General features: G+C 39.5%; 1 protein-coding gene across 2 annotated transcripts in view; it reads right to left on the bottom strand.

The window, feature by feature from the left end:
• Window positions 1-2,765: 2,765 nt before the first annotated feature.
• The window catches only part of LY86 (lymphocyte antigen 86), a 138,545-nt gene continuing 127,752 nt past the window's right edge, over window positions 2,766-13,558 (bottom strand). For both annotated transcript variants that reach the window (XM_078153626.1, XM_020973810.1), the window contains 2 exons: window positions 7,906-7,958; window positions 2,766-3,590 (listed from right to left, as the gene is read on the bottom strand). In XM_078153626.1, the coding sequence (XP_078009752.1) occupies window positions 3,507-3,590; window positions 7,906-7,958 (137 nt within the window). In that variant the 3' untranslated portion in view covers window positions 2,766-3,506. The remainder of the gene's footprint in view (window positions 3,591-7,905; window positions 7,959-13,558) is intronic.

The following is a 13,558-nucleotide window of genomic DNA, read 5'->3' on the forward strand; positions in this document are numbered from 1 at the left end:
AATGCAGACCAACAACTATTCTGCAGCTTATAGTCTTACAAGTCTTATATGGAGAGTTGACTTTGGCACTGAGAGGTTATAACCTGTTTATAATCACATACCCAGTATGTATCAGAGGCAGGATTTGAATCTAGGTTTTCCTGACCCTGAGACTAGCTGTCTATCCCCTATATCACACTGCCTCTCGTATCTTCTGTAAATTGGGTAAATAATATCCACATATTTGTGTGTGTTTGTATATATATCTATATATATATCTCACTATTATTCAAATGTATGTAGATGTTGTTGCTATTAATGCAAAAAGGATGAGGACCTTTAATTAGACAGCAAGAATGCACAGCAAAGGTGGCCAGTTCCAACTGTCCATCACTTAGTGTCATTAAATATCTTCCCATAGCCAATAGAAACTTAGACAATTTGTATATCAATCAATCAATCAATCACTTAATAAGCATTTATTAAGTGCCTATTATGTGACAGGCACTATGCTAAGCAATGTTCTGGGCACTAGATGATTGGGACAGATGGGAGCTGAAGAAGCAAAAAGATAAGTAATGCACATATTTATCCCCAGCCCTGAATAGACTTAGCAGAAGTCTGCATTTTGTGGTCAGGAATAGGTAAAAGAAACTTATTTGTGTGTGTGTGTGTGTGTGTGTGTGTGTGTGTGTGTAAGCAGTAAAAGGCCTTAACAGTTCGCTGAGGATCTCTGTGGGTCAGCTAGGTTTAGTAAATCCTTTCTAACAAAAGAGCTGTGTCACCTTGTCCCTGGGCAGTCTAAAAAAAAAAGTCAACTGTTCTGCCCAATGATAACTGTCTTCAGTGTATGGAGGGCTGTCATGTGGAAAAGGTGCTGGACTCATTTTGGTTGTTCTCAGAGGACAGAAGTAGGAGCTATGGGGGAAAACATCAGAAGCAAATTTAAACTTAACACTAGAAGGACCAGGCCCATGGAAATTTTTTTTTAAATGAATGGAAATGAAGTTAAAATTTCAGATGTCACAGTTAACTCCCTCAAAATGCAAACATTTTGTTATAATATGTTACTTTGAAATAAACATTTTCATCCTATCTCTATTTTCTCTGCTTTAAGGATTAAAAAAAATGCATTGTATCAATGGACACATTTTGGTCTTTTGAGATATCTTAAATTTTAGTCATTGTAAAGAAAAACTGTTAAATAGAGTGATCACACATCCTGAGGTGATGCAGGAGGCTGTGGGTCCTCTTCATTTGAAGTTTTTATGCATAGGTTAGATGACCATTTATTGGTTCCATGTTGTAAAGGCATTTTTTTTTCATGTATGGGTTAGAGTAGGTGGCCCCTGAAAGCTCTTCTAAATCTAAAATTTTGTCATCATGTATTTTCTGAATCAGTGGGCACTACTGGTACAACCAGGGATCTGCTGGTAAATATTTAACAACTGGCTCCCCCCAAAAAGTGCCCATGATATACTTTTCAGCTTAATCTGGAAAAATCTGATGATTTTCTCCATCACTAGAATTCTTAAGAGCAACAAAACAATAAATCCAGACCTTATTTGTAGTATTTACTGATTTCTGGAGTATATATTCTCACACCGAAAATTTAACAATTGACTCTCATGGACCAGTTTGAGCTGGCTCCAGCATATACCTGGGTACAACTATTAATTGTTGGAATCTGAGAAATTTCCTGATATTGAGACAAGGCCTTTATGCTTTGAAAGGTTGGGAACCATTGTGCCACGATAAAAGGACCAGAGTATACACATTTAGGGTATAGATCATATGGAGAAGCTTTGTTGTTATTACAAGACACAGCAGGGAAAGATTAGCTCATTCGCAGCTTTTCTCTGTCAGCCAAGTGAACTCTGAATGCAAACAATCTCCTACCAATAAATATAATGTAGGAAGCAGAAAGAATGGAGGGAAATCAGCCTGGGTTTTGGAGGCTGGCCAGAGGTTTGCTAATCTGGCATTGACCCCCTGGGGAGTCAAGGCAAGGCAGTTTTGTTGTGCAAAGGATGCAATAGGTAGCCCCTGAGCTTGGAGTCAGAAGACCTGAATTTAAATCCTTCCTTAGATACTCACTAGCTGTATGACTATGGACAAGCCATTTAACCTCTCTGGGCCTCAGATCCCTTCTCTGAAAAAAGAAGGGGTTGGATTTGATCCTCCCTAAATTCCCATCACATGCTAAAGCTATGAACCAATGGCTAGTGTAGCACGGGAGCCAGAAAAAAGCAAGATATAAACAAGGAAGGGGAAGTGTCTATCTTATACTGAAATGAAGGTTAGTTTAAAGATAGAGTCACTTGGTATACTGAAAGAGGGAAGAAACAGGGCCCTCTCTTTATTTATCTCCACAAGTAATAGCATATGTTCATATGCCTAGGGTCCAGCAGGGGTGGGGAGCTTGTGGCCCTCTGGATCCTCAAGTGCAGCCCTTTGACTAAATCCGAATGTCACAGAACAAATCCCCTTAATAAAAGGATTTGTTCTGTTAAACTGGGACTCAGTCCAGAGGCCACACCCAAGGACCTAGAAGGCCACATCTGGCCTCTATGCTGCAGGTTCCCCACCCCTGGTAAGGAAACCAAACCAGATTAAAAAAAAAATCAGGACAGAGAGAGTTAAAGAACCAAAAAGGAAAACCATTCTATCTCTTTCTTTCTTCTCGGGTTTTGAAGAGTATGGGTCTGTGGGGGAATAAATTTGCCATAGGGAGAGGCTTATGTTCAAAATCACACTGATCCATGAGGATGAAGATACACCGTAAGTAAATTATGAAGGGAAGAAAGGAATCACATTTATTAACTGAACATTCACCCCCCATATATAATCCTTTGGGGGTCTCCTTTGTCTACGTACCTACACAGAAACAGTTACAATTGAATGGGAGATTCTATAAATGAGCGTTCAGTCTATGGTGTCATCTCAGATTTACCTCTAATACCCCTATGATATCAGATTTATCCTAGATTCTGCGGGTGCTGGGCCTCTGATGTGGTTTCATTTGCAAGAATGGTAGGCATCTTGATAAAGCCCCAAGTTTAGTCTGAGATCTGGTTGTGTTGCTGTAACACCAGGCATTAGGGAGATGAAATTAAATTTCAAATCCAATATAGTACTAAAATTCTTTGAACAAACCATGGGTTAGCACTGTGGTCTGGATACTTCATTCTATTTAACTCCTTGGGTAGATCCCCAAGGAGTCAAAAAGGATGAGCCTTTGGTTGTGATGATCAATTAGGAAATAGCAAATGAGGACCAGGGAGTGCTTGATTACTAATGCTAGGCTCATTAGAAACAGACAGATAATTTCATGGGATTAATTACACCTGAGGGTTCTGGGGACATCTGCTCCTGGGGCTTAAATCAGCACCTGAGGCTTCTGGTGAAAATTGGTTCTTACAGCCCCTCTGTCGCTGACATTGGATAGCTTGCTTAATTGCAGGGATTTGGGCTTTCCATCTTGCCACACTTGGCCACGCTCTTGAGCTTGAGAAAAGGGTGGTTGGTCAGTAGCTAAGGACAGTAAAGTTGGCACAAACAACGGTGGAATTGTTTTCATTGTATAGTCTCAATAAGATGTGGTATTCTCCCTACAAGAAACAAAAACAAAATATTAGACTGATGTCACTTGGCATAATCAAAATGGAGATGCAAAGGGCCATATGGAAAGTGCTTTATTAGAAGAATGACCAGTGTCTCAGGATTCCCACCTCACTGCTGACCTTTCAGAAACACTGATATCTCAGAGTGTGTACTTCTGCATCCCCTCTGCCCTTGGAGCTAGTGTTCAAGCAACATGAAAAAGGTCCCACTGATGGGTGTCCCATCTCCCAGCTGTCTTATTGTTCAAGTTACTGAACTGCTATAGTTTCAGGTAAGGTTTTATGATTTTAACAATACCAATGTAAAAAAGAGTGTGTTAATTATGTGCAGATGCTCACCTTAAACTTTCTCAGCTTCTTTGTTTAATTTTTTAAAATCCTATATATTTTTTTAGTAGACAGCATAGAGTGAGCTCTATAGAAGGTACTTACAAAAGATTCTAATGGAAACATACCTCATTTCTTTGTGGTGAAGCCATTATCTAGGAATATTTTTATTTGAGACAAGGACCACAAATAAATCGCACCTTAGATAAATGGTGTGAGATTCACCCTCCTGTTGAGAAGGTGCAACACCACCCTGAAGTGGGAGAATAGAGACTGAGGGACACCAATATTAAGCCATTGCTATTAAATATAATGGGGGTGGGGTGGGGGAATGGAGACTAGGGAAGGAGTGGAGATAAGTTTGAATTAAAGTGTTGTCCTGTTAGTTTCCTAGTTTTAATTCTTACTAACTGGATTGAGCTCTGTTGTTTCTATATGGCTTACAGATGATAAATACTATCAGCCCCTCTAAATTTGGCAAATATGGTGTCCTGGGACACAGTCTATGTCACTCTACCATGGTGCAAATAAGAAATGTAGAGATAATTGAAGAATGGGACATGAAGTTTGTAGTTCAAGAGTGTACACTCCGATTTAGGAAAAGTCTACTGGGAGGGCATGCCAGCATGGAGGTGATTGGGGCCAGTTGGATCCATGTGGGGAAGCTCTAGTTTGTTTGTTTGTTTGTTTCTTTTAAATAATATTTTCCCCCAATTACATGTGAAAACAATTTTTAACATTTGTGTGTTTTTTTTTAAGCTTTGAATTTCAAATTCTATTCTTCCCTCTCTCCCATCCTCTCTCTCTGAGATGGTAAGCGATCTAATAGAGGTTATACATGTGCAATCTTATAAAATGTATTTCCATATTAGTCATTTTGTGGAAAAAACCTTGAACCAAAAAAAAAAGAAAGAAAGAAAGAGAAAAATAGTACACTTTGGTCTGTATTCAGATGCCACCACTCTTTCTCTGGAGGCAGATAGCATTTTTCATTATGGGTCCTTTGGGATTGTCTTGGATTGAAGCTCTGGTTTCTTGGTGTTCATAATGCCTGTGCCACCAGAGTAGTGAGGATGGGAGAGAGAACAGTTAACCCATATTCTGCTGAGCAGAGCAGTGGTCTCAGGAGCCAGGAGTCTGATTTCTTTCTTGGCAATTATATAGCGGAAGTCTTTATTTACAAGTTACACTGGGTAGAATGTTGGACTCAGAGTCAGGAAGTCCTGAGTTTGAATATTACCTCAGTCACTTATTATCTGTGTGAACCTGGACATCATTTAACCTTGCTCAGCCTCAGTTTCCCCCTCTGCAAAATGAGGATAACAATATCATGTCACAGGGTTATTGCGAAGATTGTATGAAGATAATATACACAACTAGAAACTTCAAAGAACTGTTATGTAGGAAGTAAGCATTTATTAAGTGCTTATTATGTGTCAGGCACTTTACAAATATCTCATTTGATCTTCACAACAACTCTACAAGGTAGGTGATATTATTATCTCCATTTTACAGTTGAGGAAACTGAGGCAAACAGAAGTTAAGTGACTTGCCCAGGGTCACACAACTAGTAAATGCCTGAAACCAGATTTGAACTCAGGTTTTCTTGCCTTTAAGCCCAGTGCTCTATCCACTGTGCCACCTACCTGCCTTACTATCGTTGTTGATAGGACAATGATGACAGATTGATGATGAAGAAGATGATGATGATGATGATGATGATGATGATGATGATGATGATGATGTTGTTGCCCATGTGCGATAGGGGACCTTAAGGGGACATCTAGCTCTGGCTCAGAGATTGGAGGGAGGCCCTGGCTCTGTTTTCTTTCTCAGAAGGGCCTCCTCAACCAGAAGGAGATGAAGAAGTCTCTGGCTGGGCTATGGGTCTTAGCTTTCTCTCTAATAGTCTGAGATCTTATCGAATCTCTGGTGATAGGGGAAAATTTGGGGATTCCTCTTCAGTTTTGTGATTAAGGGAGCTTTAGAGACACAAAATCTCCAGGTCTTATATCTTTACCATATTCTTGAGCTTAATCTTGGTCAAAATCACTTCAAGTGTATCTTTATTGATTAAAGGGTGGTGTAATGATTTACCTGTATAGGTGCTGGGTTAGACTTTAAATTTTATTAATTTTCTGTTTTGAGGGATTATCTACATATACACATACACATATGTGTATATATATACATGTGTATATATATGTATATATATACATATATATACACACACACATATATTTAAAAATAGCTCTCTGCCTCTGTTTTGTTTTCATTAAGAGAAACTAGCAAAGGTGCTGTTAAACTATAAATAAAAGCCATTATTGCAGAAAACATCATATACCAGATGGTAGTAGTCAGTGGTGTGTTCTCAGAAAGGAAAAAAAAATCCCATTAATAAATTAAAAAAAAAAAACCAAACCAAAAGTAGAAAACTCCCCTGTGATCAGGGGACATTTTCTATAGGCTTATACACCCTTAGGAATGAAGAGACTCTGATTTCCTTGCTTATGGCTCTATAGGATTAGACTGAAAGGAAGAAGAAAAATCTGGAGAAGATACCTAGAGGGGGAGAAATCAGAAATTGCTGGCCAAGAAAGAAAATGAAGGCCAGGGGCCCTCAGTGAGATGATTCTCTAAAGAAAAGGACCTCGGAGCTGGAAAATGAAAAGAAGATAGAGAAAAGTAAGATTTGAGGCTGAATGAAGGATGGGAGTTTTTATAAGAGAAGATGTTTCCCTGGAGTCAGGTCCAGGTTTGAGAGGGATGAAAGGGTGAAGTGAAGCATAGGCTTGTTATTGTTGTTATTTGTTTATTTGTCGTAGATAACCATGTATATACTTCTGTTTTATTTTCTGTTCCTCTAAGGAACCCAACCCATGGTTTTTCAGCTTGGGCAATTCTTAGCCATTCCCTGATGGATTTATCCAACATACTAGCATGTATTGTGTCCCTCTCATTCTCTGCTCTCCTCCCATTACAGCCCAGCCCATATTTTTAATGGTCATACAGGTCCCAAATGATGTCTTTTATGCCACGTTTGATACACAAGGTATCATTAGGAATAGGCCATGTATATTCACTATGTGTCTTTCTGTTGCTCTCTGGACCACTAACATTTTTTAATCTTTTGAGATTTTGATGTTCCTAACCACATAGAATATATGGCCATGGTGACACATTAAACAGATAAAAATGCAGAATGGTACCCAGTCATTTTTTAAGGAGCGTCATCTTTAAAACACAGTGTGTAGAGTCAGGACAACTTGACCTGAGTTCAAATTCAACCTCAGACACTTCCTACATGTGTGATCTTGGGCAAGTCACAACCTCTGTCTCTCTCAGTTTCCTCAACTGTAAAATGGGGATAAACCCAGGGTTGCTGTGACTATCAAATGAAATGATACTTATAAATGCTTAGCATAATGCCTGGAATATAGTAAGTGCTTCGTAAATGGTTTGGGACAGCTAGGTGGTGAAATGGGCAGAGTGCCAGGCCTGGAGTTAGGAACACTCATCTTCTTGAGTTCAAATCTGGCCTCAGACACTTACTAACTGTGTGACCCTGGGCAAGTTACTTAACCCTGTTTGCCTCAGTTTCCTAATCTGTAAAATGAGATGGAGAAGGAAATGGCAAACCACTTCAGTATCTTTGCCAAAAAAACCTCAAATGGGGTCGCAAAGAGTCAGACACAACTGGACAACAGCAACAACAAAGTAAATGGTTATTCTTTTCCCCTCTCCCCCAACCCTTTCAGCTTGGCAGAGTTCATTGGCAAAGCCTTCAAGAACCCAAGTTCATCTCCATCTCACAAAGAGTCATTGGAGAAGAACTTCTATGGAAGAAGGAAATACAGGCAAGTTAGAAACACGTGAAAGATTGAACAGCAATGAAAGATATGTATGAAGGCAGAGCTGACTCAAGGTAGGCATCTGTGTGCTTGGGAGAACTCTACACTCTTAGGAAATAACTTACCTTGACAATTGGAAAGGCAGGTTTATTGATGTCTCCAGCATAGTAGATATTTTCTGGAAAGCAGGTAAAAGACAGAGAGGCATTACTCAATATAATGAAAGAAAAACAAGCCGTTTGAATCTCTTATGGTCACAGTGTACCATTTTTCTGTATTAGAATCATAGTAATGATGAATATGAGGTCAAATATGAGAGTGGGGAAGAGCCAGGTTATGGGTGTGGCGGTGACCTGTGTTTGTTGCTTCCTTTGATACCCCTTGCCTTGGGGCCAAGGGCCAGAGATTGAATTGCTTCAGCTTGGGAAGTGGTATTGTGCTTCTGTGTGTAGTGGTGGGGTGGAGCTATGGAAGCTTCACCTTTTAGCAGAGTAGGGGGTTTGGAACAGTGTTACATAAGAATAGGAAAGTCTGGTCCTAGGCAAGCAGGTCAATAAATGCAAATTAATGGTGTTGAGTAACCTTTTAAGAGATCCATTATGGGCAGCTAGGTGGCGCAGTGGATAGAGTGCTAGCTCTGGAGTCGGGGGACCTGAATTCAAATCCAGCCTCACTAGCTGTGTGGCTCTGGGCAAGTCACTTAACCCCGATTGCCTCAGCAAAATAAAAAAAAAAGAGACAGAGAGAGAGATTCATTAATTCAAGATCTTGTGTGTAGTAGATGCCCAATATACAGTACGATCATGTCCCAAAAGTCTTAGTGCAGTTTTAAGCTTTAATAACTACAGAAGTATAAATGCCATAAATTCACAAACAATGTTATTTGAAAGTTTAATTATTTAAATTTATCTTATGCTTACTTTGGATAGTATATAGTAATTACTTATATATTATGTGTTTTGGATTATATATATGTGAATTTTGGATAATAAATTTGTTTACAGGTATAATGGTTTCTGGATGACACTTTCTCAGACTTGTGAATCAGTAGAAGAGATCTTTTTTTGCCTCCCTCAGTCACCTCTTATATCTCCATTTGACTTTTTTTGTGTGTGTGAGCTCATGTAAAAATCGTTCTCTATGTATCTAAAGAGGGGCAGAAGGAAAGGGAAGGGAATAAGCATTTTTTTTGTCTACTATGTGTCACGCACTGTGCTAAGCATTCTTTACAAATGTTATTTGATCAAAACCTTATTCTTTGGGTGATCTTAAGACTAGCATTATAAATGCAATCAGTGACACTTTTAGTGACTAAGTGGCAGCTGATGAAAGTTTTTACAAAGTTGAAAAATTAATTAGAGCCAAGATCTATAGTATGAGATGGAGTTTTATTGAATTTTTATAAGAAATATAAATTTTTAAAATTATAAGTAATTAAGTTTTCAAATGTTCTTTTTTTTTGTAAGTTTGTTTCTGAAGTCATTAAAACTTAAAATTTCATTTGGACACCTCATGTAACTATTGATTAATTAAAGGATTGTCTTATAGAATATCAGTTTCTTGGAGGAAGCTGTCTTTGTATTCCCAGCACTAGTATGTACAGTGACTAGCACATGATAGGGACTTAATAAATATTTATTAATTGATTGGATTCAGGCTGCTGAAGTATCTTTCAGTGTCAGGAATCTGCAGGGAGAGCTTTTTTTCTTCTTTTTAAATGGTATTTTATTTTTTCCTATTATATATACAGACAATTTTTAACACATTTATAAAAAGATTTTAAGTTCCAAATATTCTCTTCCCTCTCCCTTCCCTCCCTTTTCCTTAAGACAGCACACAATTTGATATAGGTTATGTATGTATAATCATGTAAAATATATCTCTGTATTAGTCATATTATTAAAGAAGAAATAGGCCAAAAGAGGAAAAAAAGCCAAGAAAATAAAGTGAAAATAGTAGGCTTCGATCTGCATTCAGACTCCATCAGTTTTTTTCTCTGGATGGGGATAGCATTTTCCATCATGAGTCGTTTGGAATTGTCTTGAATCATTTTATTGCTGAGAAGATCTAAGTCATTCATAGCTGATCATCACACAGTGTTGCTGATACTATGTATAATGTTCTTCTGGTTCGGCTCACTTCACTTTGCATCAATTCATGTAAGTCTTTCCAAGTTTTCCTGAAATCTACCTGCTTATCATTTCTTATAGCATAATAGCACACCATAATATTGATATACCACAACTTGTTCAGCCCTTCCCCAATGGATGGGCATCCCCTCAATTTCCAATTCCACCACAAAAAGAGCTGCTATAAATATTTTTGTGCATGTAGGTCTTTACCCCTTTTTTATGACCTCTTTGGGATATGGACCTAATAGAGGTATTGCTGAATCAAAGGGTATGTACAGTTTGATTGTCCTTTGGGTATAGTTCCAAATTGTTTTCCAGAATGATTGGATTACTTCACAACTCCACCAATGGTTCATTAGTATCCCAATTTTCCCACATCTTCTCCAACATTTATCATTTTCCCTTTCTGTCACAGCAGCCAAAGGGATGCTTTTTGAGCAGATGACTGACAACATGCTATGGTTTTAGGGGCACCCTCCTTATAAAATCACTTTCCTCACTGCTTTACTGATAGCTGAAATGCCCAGTCCATTCTTTGGGTGTAAGACTCTCTGGTTAAAGGTCATCAGGGTAAGCCTTAGTGTAAGGTATGCTTCCATGTGAAAGGTCATCTGATCCTTTGCTTAAGTTAGATTTTGATAGGTGGAAAGGGGGAAAGAGTAGGAAGGCTGCGGGCTCCTTGCGAAGAAGGATGTTTACGAGGAGAAAATATCTCATGGGATGTCAGATTTTGAGCAAATTATAGAGATTATTCAATCCAATTCCCTAATTTTATAGGTGATTTGCCTAAATTCACTCAGCAGGTTAGGGACAGAGCTGGAGGCAGAACTCAAGGCTCTTGATTTCAAGATCAGCATCTTTTCCAACTTCACATGATACCTCCAGGCAACAAAGGGAGCCCGAGTTGCTAATGACAACATTGACTTCCTTCACAGTTTTGTCCAAGGCTGACCCAATGTGGAAGAACCTCTACCACTAGAGTTCTTCTGCCTTCTGATGTAGTCATTCCCAAGAGATAGGAGAAACTGAGGGACTGAACCCAGGTTGCCCCTGGAAGTTTGTTGGCAGGCCAGCCTCTAAACTAAGCCTGATTGCTTGTGGTTTAGCAGTTGGAATTAAGCAGGGAGCCATTTGGAATTTCCAACTTTTAAGTCAGAGTGAGGCATCTGACAAAGACGATGCCCTTGATGTCCAGAAGTCAAGGGGTAAAAACAAAATAAATGTAAGTGTGGAGGCACTAGTTAGCTGAAACAGCTTTATCTTCTAAAAAAGCTTGGCACTTAGGGAGGGGAATGTGCTAGAGAGGGGGAATGCTCATTCAAGTCAAGGTTCAGAAAGACAGACAAGACTTACCCCATCCCCCTCTTTACTGGAAGAAAAGCCGCTGTTCCCTCCCCACCCCTGTCTGATGACTGGGTGTGTGTGGTCTCTACTGGCTTTTCTACAAAAGATCTACGTCAAACAGAACATTAAGTTAGATGAATGAAGGCGGGAACCCCCCTTCCTCTCATGAACAAGAAGGACTGCCTTATCCGAGGAATCTAGATATTGTTTTTGTATCCTAGCATTGTAGGTGTTTAATAAATGTTTATTAATTGATTGTTAATCAATGCTACCTCTCTACTGAGGACAGGGATCATTTCAGGTATAAAGTTTGTACCTGTCTCCTTCAGGGACCTGTTGTATATTGCTTAGTAAACAATAAGCACTTAATAAATGTTTGTGGTTGTCTTAACACCTGGGGCACCTTGAAATTCAGTAACTCCTACTTCACATTAAGAGAAAGAGGCCTATTGGGTCACTGCAAACTGCCTGTGACCTCAGTAATTGCAAAATGGGGATTTTGGCTTGTTACTTTCTCTTCTTTTTGAGGAATCTAAGGCTTTTACTTTATATCTGTCATCTCTGCCAAGGGAGCAAGGATAACATGTGTGGCATGAGCTGTTGCTGAGAAGCTACCGTGGTCACAATGTCTGAGTGTCCTATGGTATGTGTCCTGCCCCCTCCCTTAGTATTTCCCTTTCTCCTCATGGCCTATATACCTCACCTTGCCCTCTGAAGGGCACTAGAAACCCTGAGAAGGCCTAATTTAGGAAAATGATGTTTCATTGCATTTTATTCACTCATTCAAGAAATACTTATTGAGAACCTACTATGTGCAAACCACCACAGATAAAGCAATGGAGTCTAAACACATGGTTCTACCCTCAATGATCTTGCAGTCTAGATGGAGGAAATACTATACATGTAAATTATATGTAACTTTAAATACATGTAAATATTATACATGTAAAATGTGTTTAACTTTAAATACCAATGTAACACAGTATGTAGGGAGACAATATGATACTGTGGAAACAGTGCTAGATTTGCAGTGAAAGGACCTGGAGGAGAATCAGGCTTCTCTGCTCTGTGTGACCTTGGGCAAGTCACTTAACCTCTATGGACTACAGTCCCTTGGGAAAAGAGAGGGTTAGATTAGTTCATCTTTACCATCCCTTCCTGCCCTAAATCTATGGTCCTATGTTCCTGGTATAGACAATAATGTTTTGACTTCACAAAAGGGATAGTGAATGATAGTAATTCAGAAGGCTTAGCAGAAGGGGTGGAATTTGAGTGGACCCTTGATACTCAATAGAAGATCTAATTTAATTATTGCTAATTCACTTCCCACAGTGTTTGATTTGCACCTGGGAAGTAGATTCCCCCACAGGTCTGACAAATCCCTCTGAGATAAACGTGAGCCTGGCAGGGCTGCTGTAGGCATCGTCACATGTCAGGCCCTTGAGAGCTGGGTGTGGGAGTCAGGAGGGGTGCAGAAACTGCGCTGAAAGACCTAGAGGGAGAATTGTACTCCAGCTCTGGGCTGCTCTGGCTGCGAGCTTGGACAAGTTCCATAATCCATGCTTGAGATTTCTTGTCTCCTCGGGCGTTGCAGAGAGAAGCTCAACTAACCCCAAAGCCACAGATATTTGGTCAATACAGAGTCCTGATCACTGATTCTAACTTTCTTTTGTGGGTCTCCTCTGGGCTACCATTCAGTTGCCATGCGTGCCATTCATTGCTTGCTCACTCCCAGTTGGGCAGGATCCAGCTCTGGGGAACGTCACCCCGACAACTACCATGTCTACTAACTGTCCTTCGATGATCACTTAGGGCCCACACATCAGCTAGTCTGTGCTTCTCACTATTAACACGTTCTTAGCTGAGGTGAGAGATTTTCATTAAGTAGGTCTCTGGCAGTTTCCAATTTTAAATTGAGCTTTTTTGGGGGAGCCCAAGAATTGCTACAAGTAACTCAAGATGCTTCCTCACCTCCTTCCTGCGCCCCATCTTCCCCCATGAAGCAACACCTAAAATTAACTTTTCACTCCTTTCCTTCTCAGATCTTTTCTCATGGCGAGATTCTTTTAATTAACATTCTCACACTTCTATAAAAAGACCCCCTAGTACATCTGCACCCACTTCTTCCTTTCCTTCATTGGAAACCTTTATTAATTTTTAATTGAGTATGGTGTTTTGTTGGATTTGGGGCTTTTGGTGGTGATGTTTAATTTTTTTTTTTACCCTAGTCAGTTTTTTTTTTTTTGTGTGTGGTCTGGTTCTTTTCTTGGAGAATTCACTGGGGTGGGGCACAGCATCATCT

The sequence above is a fragment of the Phascolarctos cinereus genome, unplaced genomic scaffold, assembly GCF_003287225.1.
Source record: "Phascolarctos cinereus isolate Bilbo 61053 unplaced genomic scaffold, phaCin_HiC Scaffold_4;HRSCAF=312, whole genome shotgun sequence".
Taxonomy (NCBI): Eukaryota; Metazoa; Chordata; class Mammalia; order Diprotodontia; family Phascolarctidae; genus Phascolarctos; species Phascolarctos cinereus.